The 19333-nt window shown below is 39.7% G+C and overlaps 1 protein-coding gene across 4 annotated transcripts in view; it reads left to right on the top strand.

The window, feature by feature from the left end:
• AP3B2 (adaptor related protein complex 3 subunit beta 2) overlaps nucleotides 1-19099 on the top strand; it is a 905004-nt gene extending 885905 nt beyond the window's left edge. For all 4 annotated transcript variants that reach the window (XM_044077817.1, XM_044077816.1, XM_044077814.1 and 1 more), the window contains one exon: nucleotides 13284-19099. In XM_044077817.1, the coding sequence (XP_043933752.1) occupies nucleotides 13284-13434 (151 nt within the window). In that variant the 3' untranslated portion in view covers nucleotides 13435-19099. The remainder of the gene's footprint in view (nucleotides 1-13283) is intronic.
• The last annotated feature ends 234 nt before the right edge of the window (nucleotides 19100-19333 follow it).

The raw sequence follows: 19333 nt of genomic DNA, 5'->3' as shown, positions 1-19333 counted from the left end.
GAAGAATACTCTACAGTCATTCAATTGCATACTCATGAAACAAACTTCCACTGTCCCTTCACTCCACAAAAAAAAAGTGTCAGATTCAGAAAGCAACTAAAAGCTAATTTTCAACATGCATAGATCTGTACTTGTCAGGAAATTACCTAATGAATTTTTCTTCTCTAAATTAACATATCTGCCTGGTATCTACCTAAAGTGTCTACATATATTACTCTCTCTGCATTTAGTACCTATGCTATTAAATAGACATGTCAGAAACAAAAAAAAATTTGATTTAACCAAATTCCAACTTGAACTAAAATCCTGCAACTGGTCTATGCTAAAATGCCTCCCCTTAGAAGAAGCAGTACAGTACTTTAACAAAAAATTCCTTGAGATTCTTGACTTTCATGCACCCATCCGCTCTAAAAAAAAACAAGCCAAAAACTGCACCGTGGCTCTCAAAAGAGGCCAGGCTTAAAATTAAGCTCAGAGACAAAGCTTGGGCTTTATGGCGAACTACTAAACTCCCTCAGGATCAAATTGATTACAGGCAACTTAGGAATGAAACTAAAAAACTTACACTACTTGACAAAAAACAATACTACAGTACTCTACAATCCTCTAACCAAAATAACCCTCAAACGTTCTGGGCTGGACTAAACAATCTAATACACCCTGGTAAAAAGACTACCCCTGTACCTGAGGCCCTCACCGATAAACCATTAGAAGAAGTTGCAGACAGTTTTAATCGCTTCTTCACTGAGACTATCCACACCCTAGCCAGCAACATGCCCCCTAGCCCCTACAGCCCAAACAGCTCCACCTCTAAAAATCTTCCACAATTTAGCTTCCAACCAATTGCTACATCATTTATCCATACCTTACTCAGAAAACTAAAACCTACCACACTTGCAGCTGACCAACTTCCAGCTGAATACCTACAAAAATCTGCTGACGCCATTGCCTATCCAATCTCAGTACTTATAAGAAATTTTCCCGATATTAGGAATATTAGCTTCTATTAATGTGCGATTTATGTCATCCCTCTCCATAAAGGGGGAGGATCTACTGAACTATCCAATTATAGGCCAATAGCCATACTCTCTCCCCTAGCCAAAATAATGGAAAAATGTATCCAAAAACAGTTCATGCACCACTTAATAAACAACCATCTCCTGGCAGACACTCAACACGGCTTCAGACCTCACCACAGCACCACTACAGCCCTATTAGCCTTCTCTAACACCATTAACTTTCATCGTAATAACAACCATATCTCTTCAGCCCTATTCCTGGACCTGTCCAAAGCTTTTGATATGGTGGATCACCAACTATTGATCCACTCCCTAAAATCACTCTGTCTAAATCTAAAATCACTTCAGTGGTTTGAGTCCTACCTAAGTGAAAGACAACAAGCTGTACTCTGGCATTCTAAACTTTCCACCCTATTACCAAACAACCTGGGTGTTCCACAAGGGTCCATACTAGGTCCTCTGTTATTCTCCATCTTCATCAATGATCTTCACACTGCCATTCCTAAAATGAACTGCATCCAATACGCAGACGACTCAACACTGATTTGCTCAGCTACATCCCCTACAGAGTTGCAGCTAAGTACCCAAACAACCTTCAACATGATAGAAAACTGGCTATCCAACCACCTCCTGATTCTAAACCCCAAAAAGTCTAAAATGCTTATATTCTTACCAACACAAAAGTCCCTCCCCATTAACTTCACAATCAAATCCAAAGATGGCACAATCATCTCTCCTGACCCATCTACTAAACTTCTAGGTGTCACTATTGACAACCACTTAAAGTTTGACCTACATGTTAACCAATTGATCAAAACCATCAATAAAAAACTAGGTTCACTGTACAGATTAAAGAACTTTCTAACTCCCATAGCCAAAGTTGCCATTGCCCATTCTCATCTTCTCTCTACTCTCCTGTACGCATCCCCTCTTCTTTTAAATAACAATAAGTCCAATCTAAACAAACTTACTACCTGTTACAATCACATTGCCAGATTCGCCACTGGGCTCCCATTTAGAACACATCATTGCATTAATCTAACTCAGCTTGGTTGGCTCGAACTTCCTAGTCTAGTGCGATACAACCAATTGATCATAGTCCACAAAATCATATACACCCCTGAAAACACCCCTTCACTCAAACACCTAGTCACCCTGTACAACAATCCATGACCATTTCGTTCTTCCAACAAAGTCCTCATCCAGACTTACAAAACTAATAACCTAGCCGGTGACTCTCTCCTGTCCAACTCCCTAGGTAGAACCTGGAACCTTTTACCCCCTGAGATTACCTCAATTTCTTCCCTGAATCACTTCAAAGCCAAGCTCAAACTACACCTGGGGTCTAAAAGGTACTGCTACTGCACCAAGCCTGGCTAATCCTCACGCTACACAACGTATTTAGTCATAATTCTCTCCTTCTAACTAAAACATTCTCACTCTCATTTACTAACGATGTAAGCTTGTGGTTCCTATTACAATATTATTAATGTCAACTTCTGACTCCATGTTCTAAAATGTATTTTGTCGGTTCTTCAAGCAACCCTGTACTTTTGTACATTATTTTTGAATTTTCTGTATGTTTTTGTTGCTTTTTGTTGGAGCTTTTCTCCCCGGGCCTCTGCTGAAAATGGACATATATCCAGTCGGACTATCCCGGTTAACAAATGTAAAATAAAATAAATAATAAATAAATGCATCTTTGTTGTACTATGTCATGATGTTGCTCTGAATTTTTTTATTTTAGGCATTGCTACATTCCTTGTAAATAATGTAATCCTAACCAAACTTTTTGAACATATTGATACTGCATTCTCAAAATACCTTGTATGTATTCGTATTGTATATTTCTCTCTGTTTTGTACAGTTAAGTATCTTACAAGTTGAATTGTTAGGTTTTTTTCTTACTTTTTAATTACTTTCCTGGAGCTTTTTCAAATTAAAAAGGACTCTCTGGTCCCAGTCGGACTAACCTGGTTAAGAAATGTAAAAAATAAATAAATAAATTGCAAGAATGTATAAACTACAGTTTAGTCATATAGGATGGTGAGCAGAATTGCAACAAAAATCTTCAGATGATATATTGCCAAGAGCTTCTTGCAAGTGATAGTATGCATAACAGAAATTAGTGTGCTAAATATTCCAGAAGTTTGGTAAACAGTCAATTCATGAAAGACAAGTGAGAAATAAAACTTACCTGCAATCAGCAAAAATCAGAACTGCAACCACAGTGCAGACAAGTGACTAACACTACAATAAGTGCATTAGTAACATTAAAACATGTAAACTAACCTGACACAAATAAAAGATGCTACAAATGACAGTTTCTCAAAAAAAAAAAGGGAAGAAAACTGAGACAACTAAAGTCAATTAAGTTGTCATTCATTTTATAAATTACAGTGGAATTTCAATCCATGAAACCATCATTGATGGGATGACATAGTCCTAGCATAACCATGGAATTAGGTTCATATGTTCATAGGATGTTACTAGGGTATTGACCCAAGGGTCTTTACAAGCCTGGCTGTTAAATCCCAATGTAATACTAGATGAGAGATATTGTCTATGCCCAAGGCGTTTCTAGCAAGGACTACCCATGCCCAGGAGAGAAGCAGGGGCAATCCCCACCAGAAATTTATGGTTGTGCTTAAATAGGGTCATAGATGTGCTCTGCTTGATATGGATTGGAAGTCTATTCCAGAGGAGTGGCAACCTCTGAGAGATGTATCTATCTCCAGCAGGTCCTGTTTATGTCTCAGGCTAGATTGAGGTCCCTGGAATGGATGACTCTAGTCCCATTTGGCTTACAGATGTGCAGCATTTCCATTAGATTTGGGGCAGAGATAGCCCTTTAAACTAGACATAAGTCACCTCTAAATAGTTTATATGCTAGTGAGTATAGTGATAGCAACTTCAGTCTGTCCATATAAGACATGTACTGGAGACCCAGAATTTTCTTAGTTAGAAATCTCTGAGGTCTCTGAAGTTGCTGCAGGTATCTGGTATGGTACATACCAAAGGGAGCATTGTATTCAATAACAGGCCTGATGATGGACGACTACAGGGGGCTTACAACCTCATTTGCTCCTGAAGAGATGCCTTTGCTAATCAGGTAAGTGATGTAAAATGCCTTCCTCACCACAGTAGACACGTGGTGGTCAAAGTTGAGGTCACAGTCAACTTGTGCTCCCAGGTCTCTCATTACTGAATTGGTTATTAAAATATTTTTGTTTATTTTATAATCAGCAGGGGCATTGATTTTATAGAAGGGAATGATGATGCATTTTTTAGCATTTAGTTTAAGATCATAGCTTTGGCACCAATCATTGGTCTGTGTAAGTCCTTTTTGAAGTACTCTGACATTGCTAGGGGATTCAATGATAGCACCTAATTTGCAGTCATCCACAAACTTAGTTAGCAACAGCCCCTCGGTTTTGGTCTGGACATCCGAGAAGTATATACCAAACAAGAGTGGGCCCAGTACTGACCCTTGTGGGATCCCACTGGTGACAGGTCTGCTGGTAGAGGTAAAGTCTCCCACTTTGAGTGCTGTCTATCTGTGAGCCAGTTAGCAACTCACCTGACAACATAGGGGTTGATATTCAACTGGGTTAGTTTGTCAATGATTCCCAAATGTGGGATAGTGTCAAAAGCCTTGGCCAAGTCAAGATAGGCTGCGTGCATGGCTTTGCTCTCATCTGTGGCTCTGGTCACGTTCTCAAAAAAGTCCACCAAGGTTAGCAGGCATGACCTGCCCTTAACAAGAGGGTTTGACTGTCACCTATATCCTTATTTATGAGGTCCATGATGATTCATTCCATTGCCTTATAGATGAGGTTGGTTAAACTTATGGTTCTATAGTTACCTGGGTCTGTTGCCAAGCCACCCTTGTAGAAGGGGATATCAATCGCTGTTTTCCATTCAGTGGGGACAAACCCAGTACTCAGGCTCTGGTTGAATAGACTGCCTAATGGAGTAGCTAGCTCTTGTTTTAGAACATTAAGAATGCAGCCCGGAATGCCATCTGGTCCCATGGAGGCTGTGTTCTTAGCCTTGAAGAGAGAGAGCATTTATTATTTGCTCTTTTGAGATGCAGATAGGAGGAGATGAAGAAGACATGGATTGTGGTATGTTTGGGGAGATAAGAGGCTGAAATTTTTGCCAAACCTGTCTGCTAGCAGGTTTGCAATTTCCACAGGGATAGTGTGTGTGATGCCATCCACAATTAGTTCAGCACACATCTGAGTCCTTCCTTTCAGGTTGCAGACGTAGCTGAAGAAAGCCTTATGGTTATCATTGGCTACGGTTGCTAAATTTTTCTCATAGTTGCTCTTTGAAGATTTTATGAGTTGCCTTATTTGCTTGTTTAGGCTGAGGAGGGTGCTCTTCCATTTCTGGGATCTCATTTTTGTATTTTTATACAGCAGCTTCTTTCACTAATTGTGTAATGCCAGACATCCACCAGGATGGTTTACTTTTTCTTGAGGATCTTGTTTTAATCCTATCTGGCATGGTTGCATCTATACATTTGTGCAGATGTTTACAGAGGGCATCAGTGTATACCTTAGTATAGCCGTTAATACCATCTGTAGAAACTGGAGCTTCTAAGTCAATTATGGTGAAGTTTTTTAGCCTGACTTCTCCTTTGGGGAGTTCTGCTGCTATTGCTACTTCAAAAATTACTAATTTATGGTTGAATTTATCAAGTGCGGGCCCTACACTTGAGGCATTGAACTGGTCACTCATATTGGTGAGGATCATGTCTAGAATATTGGAGCCCCTTGTGGGGTGATACACTGTTTGTTCAAGGGCATTTGAGTTAACAAAGTCCAGGAACATTTGTGCAAGTGAGTTTGGGCTTGTATAACTTTCACAATTAATGGAAAGATAGTTGAAGTCACCCATGACTAGGGTGTTAGGTTGTACCTTAATTGTTCCAAGTAGCTTTAATAGCTTAGTGGTAGATTGCTGTGGCTATGGTATGCAGGGTCTTGGGTTCAAGACTTGCAGACGCTGGTTATTTAATGCACTCTGTCAAGGCACTCCTAAAAATGGAGAACATCAATATCTGTGCAGTAACTGAGACCTGGTTCAAGGCTCCAGAGAGCACCCCTGCAATACCAGGCTACAGTTCTTACCACACTTTTTGGCCACCAAACCAGGACCGAACACTAAAGGTGGAGGAATGTCCATATTCACGAAGGATATTCAGACCACCAGGCTAGTTGCCCAACACAATGCATCGAAATTCGCCAGGTACAACTAACACTAGGTAATACTGCAATCCAAACCGAAGCTTGCTACAGATCTCCCACCATGCCCCAAGATTCTCACTACACCTTTCTAAACATACTGAAAAATATTAAGATACAACCAAACACCCTAATACTGGGTGATTTCAACTACCCTGCCATTAACTGGGAAAACTACTCGTGTACCAACACCTTTGCCCAACGGTTCTTGGAATTCATAAATTCCAATGCCCTGGATCAACTAATCCATAGTCCCACCAGGGGTTCCAATATCCTAGATGTGGTCATTACCAACATGGGAAATCAATGCTCCACACCTATGGTCACCCCCTCGTTGGTCAGGTCTGACCATAAGCTAATCACCCTTGATATCCACATCCCTCCCCCACCCCCAGTAAAGAAACCTTCATAAAAAACATCTCCAAAGTCAACTTTATGCTACTCAAGTCAGAAGTGACAAACTTCATGACACCCATGCAGATGGGAACTGAAAATTTGACTGCTGAATCCTACACTAAGGCACTGTATGAGCACAACCATTCATGCATGAATTGTGCCATCCCAAATAGAACCCTCTCCTTCAAAAAAAGGAAGCCCATCTGGTGGTCCCCTGCAATAAAGAAACATTACAAAAAAAGGAAGAAACTGATGCAGAAAAGAGAAAAATCCCAGGATGCAAAAAAAACCCTTACCAGCCTCAGTAAGAAGCTGAGATCCCTCATAAAATCCTCCAAAGCTAGTTACGAAAATGAAATTGCCAGAGATTCCAAAGACAACCACAAGGCATTCTATAGCTATGTCAAGAATCTAAATGGCAATGCTCATATCTGCTCTGAGCTACAAGAGAATGGCATTAAATAATACTGATCCTAAGGATATTGCCAATATCCTGGCAGATCATTTCAGTGCCAGCTTCACCCACCCTCTCACCCTCTAAAGAGCCCATCTCAATACCGAAAGATTGCCAAATTCCAGTAATAATGGCCATAGAGGTAAAAACCGCACTCTCCAAAGCTAAGAATACAGCATCCATGGGACCAGACGACATCCTGGGCTGTGTACTACATGGACTACAAAATGAACTGGCACCTCATCTAAGTGTCATGTTTAATCATAGCCTCACCTCAGGCTTTGTGCCCACTGAGTGGCGCAGAGCTACAGTTATCCCACTCCACAAGGGGGGATCCACCTTGGATCCTGGGAACTACCACCCCATCAGTCTGACGAGCCTAATCTGCAAGGCCATGGAATGTATTATTATGGGAACTTATAAAGAAAGACATTGGCAACCTTCAAACACTGGACCCCACCCAATTTGGGTTCATGAAGGGCCGATCTTGTCTCCTGAACTTGATTGAATTCTTCAAATTAGTCTCCAGAGCTGTGGACGAGGGTAAGGCGGTCCACACAGCATATCTGGACCTTGCCAAGGCCTTTGAAACCATCCCCCACTTTGGAATCATAGATAAGCTTACTAAGCTGGGCATTAATCCCTACATCACTCAGTGGGTTGACAACTGGCTTATTGACAGAAACCACACTGTAAAAGTAGCTGACTCCAAGTCCAGCTCCAGACAAGTGACAAGTGGAGTACCTCAGGGTTCAGTCCTGGGACCACCCTTGTCTACTTCTGTGAAGTACAGGCCAACACTAAGGGACTCGGGCTAACAAAGTTCTCAGATGACTGCAAACTGGGAGCCATTATTGAATCCCCAAATGATGTGGATATTCTACAAAAGAGCCTTACAGAAACAGATGCTTGGTGCCAGAGCCATGGGCTCAAGCTCAATGCCAAGAAATGTATAGTTATCCCCATTGGGAAAAAACATGTACCCATGAATTACCACATAGGTGGCAGTACACTAAACACCAAAAGTGTGATAAAAGACTTAGGAACACAGGTGGACAGTGGTCTCACCTTCGATAACCACATCGCCACAACAGTCAGGAAATCCTTCTATGTGGCACACCTCATCAATAAGGGCTTTTCATCCAGAAAAAAAGGAGGTTATTGTCCCACTGTACTCATCCCTCATTAGACCCATTATAGAATACAATGCCCCATTTGGTATGTACCTCTCAGGATATCTGCAACAACTGGAAAGGCCACAGAAATACCTCACAAAGAATCACAGGCCTAAAGCAGATGCCCTGTGCTGACCATCTAAATAAACTCCAGCTATACTCTGCCACATATCATCTACTCAGAGACGATCTCTGCTTAACATACAAGGCCATGTCAAACCTAGAGCTGTTAGACATGCTACACTTAAAGAAATCCCAATCCCTCAGAGCCACACACTCCAGGGATCTAAACCTTGTCATCACAATGAACAAAACATGCTGGAGGGATAGGTTCCTGACCCAGAGTCTCCCAAGACACTGGAACAGACTGCCCATACATGTCAAGTGAGTGCCTCTTTGGTCCTCTTCAAAAGAAACCTTGACAATTGGATGGAAGATAAGAAATTCATGCCGAGGATCACATCAGTCGCCCTGCTAGACACGGGTCCAGGGAAGTAAATATTGTGGGAAGAAATAGCCAGGGAATTGTTATAGCTAGGCTTGTATAGGCCCTAGGGCCGATAGCCTAGTACCAACCTATGAACCTATAAATAAGCTGTGTGGGTATTTGGTTCATGGAACGGGACCTGTAACTGATGATGACCTGAAGGGGGAGGGGTCTTACCCAGGGTAATTTGGATTTGGAGTAGCTCCATAGAGTTTTCTTGTCTAATCAGTCTAAAGGTGTAATTATGTTTAATGAAGATAAATACTCCACCTCTTTTGGTTCTTACACCTTCAATTTGCAATCTGAAAATATGGAAGGCATTGTAGCCTTATAAGGCCAGGATACTTTTTGTGCCCTTGAGCCAGGTTTCTGTGACTACACATATGTCAACATCTTCCAGGGAGAGGAGTGCTTCCAGAGAGTGCAGTTTCTGATTTAAACTCTTAGCATTTAGCAGCATGACCGTTACTTTCTTTGTGTTTGATATTTTCCCATTGGGAATTTTGTTGTTGTGACCTTGCTTACAAAAAGTCTAGAGGTGCCAGGTGAAGACTATTTCTGGCAAAGCAACGTGGTCTATCCATCATGTCATTACAGGCTGACAGGATCTGAATCCCTTTAGAATGATAGCAGAAACTATAAGTCAATTATTGCAGTTAGTCATTTTCTGCTTGTATTGTGGTATCATCCTAGGCAAGGATAAAATGCTGCTCAAATCTAGGGACATACCCACCTGGGCACATTTTCAGTGAGTTTAATCATGTCTCTCTCCATGTAGTCCAGAGAGGTAAATCTCAAGTTGTTTACACAAACATGAACTATGATGGAGTTATTATGGTACTTGTTGTTGAGAGACTTGAGTGCATGTGTGAGCTGGTGAATCATTGCATCAGAGAGGCAGCTGACCATAACCTTCTCGTTGTTCAACCCGGTGAGTGGGGAGTCTGTATGGCTCACTACAGAGTCACCTGTAACTAAAACATTTGGAATAGTCATACATCGCCTTAAGGGCTTATTTTGTGAAACTTCTGCGGCCTTGTAGGCAACTGATGCAGATTTGTTGCTACTTTGAAGTTTCCAAGGAATCTCCTTTTGTAACAGTTTTTGTCAGATGAAGGTGCTGAATAAGTGGAATAGCTGGAAACCAGTTTAAGACGGGGTGTTAGCCATTCCACTGCTTGTTTCAGAACAATCCTTTATGATCATGCATTCTGGAGCCCCACATCTTTTACCTACAAAATATCCTCAAGATGTTAAAGATAGTGGCTGCTGAAGGTGTCTGTTCATAACAGTTGTACAGTGTCAGTATCGCTGGATGCATCTCTGTATGTACATGGCACTCTTCAGTTCCCTGTTTCTGAAAGCTGTCTTACAATTTTGTGCCTGCCTAAGTACAGCCTGTACACAGCTACTGATCACCAGAGTCAAAGAGCTTGGGTTCTTTCCTTCTTTGAACTTTTTCACCCCTTTTTTAATAATTTCCTTCACTTTCTTCATTTTAGCTATCTCTAATGGTTTGAAGAAGTATTTTTTATTGGATTTCTTCAACAAAGTTTCAGTCTATTTTCATTTAACTATACTTTTAATATTTTTTTTTGTTCGCCAGTTCAATTCTCGGCTGGGGTGCCTTCTCTGCAGAGTCTGCATGTCCTCCCTGTGGTCGCATGAGTTTCCTCTGAGTGCTCCGGTTTCCTCCCACATCCCAAAGACATGCAGTAGGTGAATTGGACACTCTAAATTGGCCTTAGGTGTGTGTGTGTGTGTGTGTGTGTGTGTGTGTGTGTGTGTGTGTGTGTGTGTGTGTGTGTGTGTGTGTGTGTGTGTGTGTGTGTGTGTGTGCACCTTCTGTGGAAGGTTTGGCGATGAGCTGGCAACTCGACACTGTAAAACTCCACTGCCAATCATAAGCGGACAGATACTTTTAATATTTTAGACATCTTAATTACTCGTCTAAATATAGACAGGATACATAATCTTCAACCAATTGGTCAGGGACTAAACAAAACAAGCACTGTGTAGAGTAGTCTTCTGGCACTGTTTGCCTACATCAAGCACATTCTTTTGCTGATTTGTAAGCAATGCCTTGATGTTTTGATGTTTTGATGATTTCTGAAAATGTTGTCAGGTATACTGAAGGACCTGAACACAATTTTTACAGAAAAAAAAAAAAACTGGAATATGAGCTACTATGCAGACAAAAATGTATTCAAAATGGCTAAGAGACCATAAGTAGTCAGAAAAGGGCTGAAGAAAACAAAACCGAATGAAGAACAATGTGGGATGTATAAGGAGCATCTTAAAAGAAAGGCTGCAAATAATGTATTTTAAATACTGACAGCACACAATGTTTTGTTTTTCAAGTGCTAGAGGTCATACAAGAAAATGGTTACTTATTAGAAAATCGAAGTTACGGAACTTCGAATACCATATGGTCAACACCATATGATCAAAGTTCCGTAACTTCGAAATTAAAAAAAAAAAAAAAAAACAAGGACAACGTACCCTGACAGGTTAAAGCAGGGAGGCAAGCCCCCCTGCACCCCCCAGTACTTAAATATATCAACTGCGAATTTGCACTTCAACAAACTATGGTGCGTAAAGGGAAGATTTCACTTTCTTACACTGTAGCGCAATCTTGGAGTTGGTATATTTAAGTAGCGGGGGTGGAGGGGTGCAGGGGGGCTTGCCCCCCGCCTACACCCTTTACTTTTTCTTTTTTTTTAATGTTATTTTTGACGAATTCGAATTTCTAGTTGTGCGATCATTAAAGGTCAACCTTTAGTGATTCGGACAATTGGAAATTTGATGTTCCAATAGGAACCCCAAGAAAATATGTGTGGAAGAGGTATATAAAATTATGTTGAATCCTAAACTATTTTAGTGAATTTTACAACATAATTCAAACACATTTCCTGGACTTAGGTTCATAGGAGATTACTAGGCTAATGGTTTAAGAGCCCTTACAAGCCTAGAAAATATAACCCAAATTTACCCAATATATGGTCCGTAGAGGTAAGAGGATGGCATGGATTTGTACCAATGCCTTTAGTATGTTGCAGATTGCCCTGTCCATATGGGACATAGGCTCTACCCCAGGTGTGAATTTGTGAATTTGCAATTCCGCAACCTTTGATCTTATTATTAAAACCTGTTGTAAAGTGCAGGACATTGGTTCATTAATGAATTGAACCAGTATCATGTGACTATAATATCAACATAGTAATGGAAGCTGACTCAGGGACATAAACAGCTTACCTAACTGTTGAACTGTAATTTTATTCAGTATTTAATAAATATTTAGCTATATATTGTGACTTCCAGGACATTTTTATTTTGTTTTAGCATGTATAAGAGAGCCTACATTACCTGTACTGTTAACTTCATTGGTGGAACACCTGGAAGTTGCACACTGTGTGAAATGTTATAGAGAAGTGGGAAGAGCCACTGCTCTGTATTACTGCCACAGGGACCTTCCTAAAAGAAAATCAGAAAAGACATTTTCTGATGAGAATGTTGAGTCAAAAACTGTGCTGGAAATCAGTAATCAAACATAAGATAATTCTCAAGAGTGAGAAATGAATAGTGTTTATCTAAGTAGGACCTGTAGGTTATTTGCAAGGCAGAGAAGTATGAAAACTAGGTTAGGCAAACAGTCCTTGCAAGATGTTTAGAATGTGTTTCTATGTTAAAATAGAAATTACAGATGACAGTCTGAGGTACAGCTTAGCAGGTGCAGGCTTAACTTTCAAATGGGTTTGGCTGGCGCTGTAAATTGTAAAATACTGTACAGTACATTAGTTATGTAAGTAAATCTCTACTGCTGTTAATGCTTCTGTAGATGTAGTTAATGTCCAGTGTTTGACATTCTTAGCAAAACAGAGATATCCTATCCTGTCCCTGTCAAAGATCAGTTTAATTATATCTTGGGAAGTTATTATAGAGGTGACAAATAATCATGGCAGAGACATCATGTGAACAAATGCAGTGGAATGTGCCTGTTTTCATGTGACACACTATGCAGTGGAATGTGTCCCTTTTCATGTGACACACTATGCAGTGGAATGTGCCTGTTTTCATGTGACACACTATGCAGTGGAATGTGTCTGTTTTCATGTGACACACTATGCAGTGGAATGTGCCTGTTTTCATGTGACACACTATGCAGTGGAATGTGTCTGTTTTCATGTGACACACTATGCAGTGGAATGTGTCTGTTTTCATGTGACACACTATGCAGTGGAATGTGCCTGTTTTCATGTGACACACTATGCAGTGAAATGTGTCTGTTTTCATGTGACACACTATGCAGTGGAATGTGTCTGTTTTCATGTGACACACTATGCAGTGGAATGTGCCTGTTTTCATGTGACACACTATGCAGTGGAATGTGTCTGTTTTCATGTGACACACTATGCAGTGGAATGTGCCTATTTTTATGCGATAAACTATGCAGTGGAATGTGTCTCTTTTCATGTGACAGACTTTGTTTTTCATTTGCAGGTTTGCTGGCAGAACTGTGAGCAGTAGCAGTTTGGTGCTTGTTACACTGCTGATCAAAAATGGAGGAGCATCACAACTGACAATCAACAGTGAGAAAATGGTCATTGGTACCATGATGGTGAAGGACATTATTCAGGCCTTGACACACTGAAGACATCTGTATTCAAGCTAACCTAAATAAACATCTCATCTGTCTGTAAACAACGTAATGCCAGTGCTTACTCCACCTTTTTGTTCCATGTACCGCTCATATTATAGCTTTCATAATGGATTCACCCCTCCAACCTACTCTCAACATTTCCAGCTCCCACTCAGGCAGGAATGTGAATGCTAGACAAATGTACAGAACAGGATATAGCCAAGAAACATCTTTCTTTTATGTTAATGTAACTTGTAATAGATAACCAGTGCACGGCTAAATGCCAAATTATGCTGAATACAAAAGAGTTGCATAATTTGTATTGTAGGTGAACACCTGTTTCAGGACAGGTAAACATGCAGTCAAAAGATTGGGTCAGATTTGGTTACAGGGAGATCCCATTTATGTAGCGTGTCAACTACCTGTAAAATAACATTATTGCCACCACTGACAGAAATACTCCCGTGCACAGACATTTACTTTGCTCATTGACAAACTTGTCTGTTTTGGAGAACTTTGTTAAAAAGGACTCCACTGACTGCTCCAGATACCCCCCAATCTTTCGGAACAGTCAGTATCAGCCCTTCCAGAAGGCTGGAACAACATTGCTGTGGATCAGCTGCATATTTCAATAGACTGAATCTCCCCTCTGGAAGTTACTAAATTGTAGCCATAGATGGAACTGTAAGATGTTATGTTTTGTTTTGTTTTGTTTTTTTTTTTTGCCAACAACAACTTCCTCTTTGTTCAATTTTTCATCTACTCTTTCTTGGTAGTGTTCCATGGGTGCCTTCTTTGGTATTCTTCTTGGGCTATTCTCTACAGTGGGCCCTGTAGGGATTTTAATTTCCACCTTAGTTGAAGTGTTTGCTACAAAGAAATATACCAAAGTCAGAAGGCAGAGGAAAGTGGTGAGGAGGATACAGAACACTGCAGAATTTTGTGGACATAGTGACTGAAAACTGCTGGTGTATAGCAACTGCCATCTTCCAACAATGTGTACTATGTCCTCAACTCCACAACAAACTATAAGCAGTTGTCATTTGTGCAACACGCAACAATGATACAAGCAGTGTGTCAGGAAACTTTAAATTCAGTAGCAGCAGACAGTCCTTCAACTTAAAATATGATTGCAGTTATTATGGCCTTATTTAAAACCAGTTGTTAATTTGCATGCCACCACTGCAAAATAAGACACATTTTTGTCATAATTATAGCCAAGTATATGTGTGTGCATGTGTGTGTGTATATATATATATATATATAGAGAGAGAGAGAGAGAGAGATACAAGGATAGATAGAGATCACCTAAAATAAACTTATTAAGTAACTGTTCCTCCTCAAACTCTCTGTCTTACAAGAAATAATCTTGAACATTGAAAAAGTCATAAATTATGTATTTGCTATGTTGGACAGAGACCAGCAAAATAAATTCTCCTCTGTAATTAAAAGTAGTTTAGGAACAACAGCTAAAACATTCGCTCCTCTTTGCAAACTCAACCAAAATAGCCCAGCCTTTCGTTTAGGGAGGACATCTGTTGATTAGCAACAGTCTGATTGAAGGAAAAGCCCCTTGCAGGAGTTGTTACATTAGGATTACAACTAAACTGGAAGACAGAAAAGTTGAAATAATGTCTAAGTCATGGATAGATGAATTGAGGTGAGTCTTGACAAAGTAGACATCTTTACATAGGATGCATATATCCCTTACCTGTTCTGTGAAAGAGCAACCAAGATAAGTAGAATAAAGCAACTCCAGGAGAGCTGACTTGCACAAAATTAAGAAAAAGGAGACTCATTGTTATCTCACGCATTTTATCTGTTTGCACTTTACTGAAGTAATGCTGCCTCAGAGGTTATAATAAATATGAGAATGTAGAAGGCATGGGGGGGCAAGGCTGTTTGTTGTTAAAATGCCCCTGCCATACTGAAGTAATTGATCATATATATGTTAACATTCCTGTTGCTGCAAACCAAAACAGCTGCAACAGCCTTTGTTAAAAAATTAAATGAATACACATGTAGCTAATCTGCATGGCAGCTGACACATTTGATGTTAGTATCTGAATCACAGCAAGTGAGATCAGGATTAGTTACCAGGGCTGTGCCTGCAAATGGTGTATTTTGATCACTGTACTACCCCAGTAAACAAACAAAATAGATAATAACCAACAATATGCATTATTTATTCTGGATTTGGCATAATAAATTTTATTACTATGTGGTTAATGGAAATTCATACTCTTGGTGTAACTTATACTTCTATTACAGTGTAAAATACTACCTCTGGATGTAAAATTGTAAACTCTTTGCCAAATAATGTTTGAAAATAGACACAAAGCTTTACTTCGCAACACAATTTCATGATGGGTCTGAGGTTATTGCATGTAACTCTTAAATATTAAAACATATTAACATATATCACTCTCAGTTTTTTTCTTTCTTTGCCTCCACTGTCTAGAGTTTCCTCCTCTCCAATCAGCCCGTTTGTTCCCATCACAGGAACAAGGGTCAACCAGAGTCTCCTCCTCTCCAATCAGCGAATTCGTTCCCTATCACGGGAAGAAGGGTCAACAAGAGTCCCCTCCACTCTAGTCAGCCCATTCATTAACTATCACAGAAGAAGGGTCAACAAGAGTCTCCTCCTCTCCAATCAGCCCATTCGTCCCCCATCACAGGAAGAAGGGTCGACCAGAGTCTCCTCCTCTCCAATCAGCCCCTTCATTCCCCATCACAGGAATAAGGGTCAACCAGAAGGGGCCATATTTAGACAGCCATAAAAGGTGGTTTGAGAGTTTTCTTCTTTAAGCCCTAACACTTCTCATGAAAGCATGGCTAGTAGAGCTGAAGGGGGCATGCAGTGGCCTATCTGTGCTGGTCATCCCCTTCTTCTGGAAGCGACATCACATTCAAGCAGTTCCATCCCCTTCCCTCAAGCAGAAGTAGCAGTTTCCCAATCTCCACAAGAGAAATCACACCATCTCCATGTGTTACCTAAATATCTACAATCCTCTCCACCTCCCAAGAAAGATGATCATATCTCTTCATTCCTCAACCTCCCTACCTGGCTCCTCCAACTCTGGGGCTGCTATTCAAACCCTGGTCACCTGGGTCACAGTAAGCACTCTATCTCTCTGCACCATGGAGCCAGGCATGTATTTCTCCTTGGGTGATTCACAATGCAAATATAAGAAGTCCTGCTTTTTGAATGCATGTTTACAGCCATAAACATGGTCTCATTGGCAAAATAAATTTATTATTAACTCAGCAAAAGCACTAGATTTTTTTTTTTTGAAATTTCACTTGAATATGCATTTTAGGTAAAGGCAATGTAGGATGTTCCATAAAGATTATGTCTGCTTCATTAGGGGAAAAAAAGGAGAAGAGGTCTGTGACTGTTCTGGAGCATGTATTTGAACTACTCACTGCTGTACACACGTAAAGAAAAATGAATACTGTATTAATTTTCGTTTTAATTTTGCTTACAAATTCATGATTTTTTTAAAACACACCTATTTTGTTCCTGTAGTAGGCGGAACATTCTGCAATATATTCTGCTGAATATTAAAAAAGTAACGTATACATTGTGAAGCAGATACTGTGCCACTAGCACAACAGGTAGCACACTCAGCAGGCTATGGGTTCTATTCTCAATCCAGGTGTTTGAATAGTTGACGCTGCAGAGCAGTATTTATTGGAGTGCTGTATTCCTGAATGTGTCATCCTTCAGATGAGATGTTAAACCAAAGCCTCATCTGCTTGAATCCGTGGTAGCTCTGGTGGATGTAAAAGATTGTGAGGCACCTATCAGAAAATGTAGGGGAAGTTCCCTGAGGCCCTGGACACATACCCCCAAGTATTAAAAATAGCACCTTGGCTCTCCCCTGAAAAGAGGCCTCTAGCCTAGTGGGTCTAATCTAGTCAACAAAAGATAAATAAAATATTTACTTTCAGTGTAAATGACTTACTCTGGTATAAGGTGGTTTTGTGGATTGGCTTTAAACCAGAGTGACTGAAAGTAAATCTTTTAAAAGCTAACCACAGTTGGATAATGATAATTGCACCTGAACTGTTGTAACAAAATCAGTCTGCAAAATGACGTGCAAGCATGTAGTATCTAACTATGCCCCTCATGCATGTCCTCTGCCCCTACCATTATCAACTACATAAGTGCCAGTCCTCTGCCCCTGCCATTATAACTACATAAGAAATGTCTTCTAATTTTCACAAATGTTCATATTTTTACTTGCTTGCTGTATATCCAACACCACCTTGCTTTTAAATTACAAGTGTGTGTTTCCTTTTAATGTCTTTATCCTTGACGAAAGGCACAGTCAAGCAATCCACACACACACGATTTATTGACAGCAAGATTTATGGAAATGTGAACTGTGTTACAACTACTGTTGCTTGAAAATGTAGATGAGCCTCTTATGCATATGCAATAATTTGGAGAGGAAATTTCAGAAATGTAATAATTCAATCTCCATCAATTCATATACTATTTAGGTGAATTTGTCCTTGACTCCTATACTCAGGGCTAAACTCTGTTAATTTGATTTTAATCTAACTCCACTCTAAATGTGTCTGCATAAATTCCTGTCTCAGAAGAAACTCCCTTAGATGCCTAAAGACTTTGAGTCTCAATGCAAATGAATAATTCATCTAATGACAATCTTACCATCACAAACTTTGTTACTTAGAGTACTTTATTTCCAGACTATGTTTTGTTGTACATTATAAATTATTTTTATATGTATTATTTACTGCTGCTTCCTTATACTGTTCCTTATGTTATAATACAATTATTCCAAGACCCCATGTCAAAAATCTATGTTTGCCTAACACGCTTCTTGGAAAAAATAATCAGTTATCCCATTTCTGAGAAAGTCCAGATTCAGTTAATTGATAGTACAGTGCTTTACACCCCACTCACAAATTAAACATGCCAACTCAGAGGTTACTACACCTTCAGATAAAAACATGTTTACTGAAATGATTGGCTGAGAAGATTCCTTCTTTAATCTACATTCCTTTATTTCCCTGAAACCACAATAACCAAAGAGTATGGCTTTCTAAGAAGTGTGAATGACAAAACTGCGTTTCAAATATTGTGGTCTTTAAAAAATTGTACGTGTTTCCATCTGTTTGTGTAGTCACATTGTAATGCAAAATGAATAAAGCTCTAAGTGACTGCCACTCTAGGAAGAACAAATTCAGAAGAACCATTATAAAATAATTCAGAAGTGTAAGCAGTTGCATTTAATCTACTGTATATCACACCGTTTAGAGGGTTTTGTCATTAAGAAGCATTTGAAGCAGACAAGGCTTTCAAACATGTTAGAAAAAAGCAAGCCTACAGAGTATGAAGACTTTACACAAAATATTGCTACTCTAAACTATTCCTTGCTGCTTCTACTACCAGTCTGTTCAAATGCGTAGTCTCTTAGTACAGTTCACAACCCTTTTTTGTTGTTAAGGCAAAAGACCTACTCATCCCTTAGACTTTGTTAGCTCTGTCTGTTCACAAGTTTAAACTCGAAATGATGCCTTCAGATACAAGCGTTTGTATGGATACTTGTACCAGATGTGGTTTTATTGTGTACTTATTTTAGTGGTTTTATCTTGTCTGATTAAATGGGTTTTCTTTTCCTTATTAAATTATTTTTGTGCTCTATCCTGATTTTCTGGTCATTTTTTTTCCTTCCAGAGTTTGAAACATGTTTCTGTTTATTTATATATTTCATTTGCATGTATTTATTTATTTATTTCCATACATGTCTTAACTAGAGTATAACATTTATCATAGAGAACTTATTTCAGGTTCAGCCCAGAGATACAGAATGGTAAAACCAGTAATAACATGAATACAGGAATAAAATATGGTAAAACACTACTTACACAGAGATCA

The sequence above is a fragment of the Protopterus annectens genome, chromosome 7.part0 (genome assembly GCF_019279795.1).
Source record: "Protopterus annectens isolate FY-2018-M chromosome 7.part0, PAN1.0, whole genome shotgun sequence".
Taxonomy (NCBI): domain Eukaryota; kingdom Metazoa; phylum Chordata; order Ceratodontiformes; family Protopteridae; genus Protopterus; species Protopterus annectens.
The sequence above is the reverse complement of the archived record's forward strand: the minus strand, read 5'-3'. Positions and strand labels throughout refer to the sequence as shown.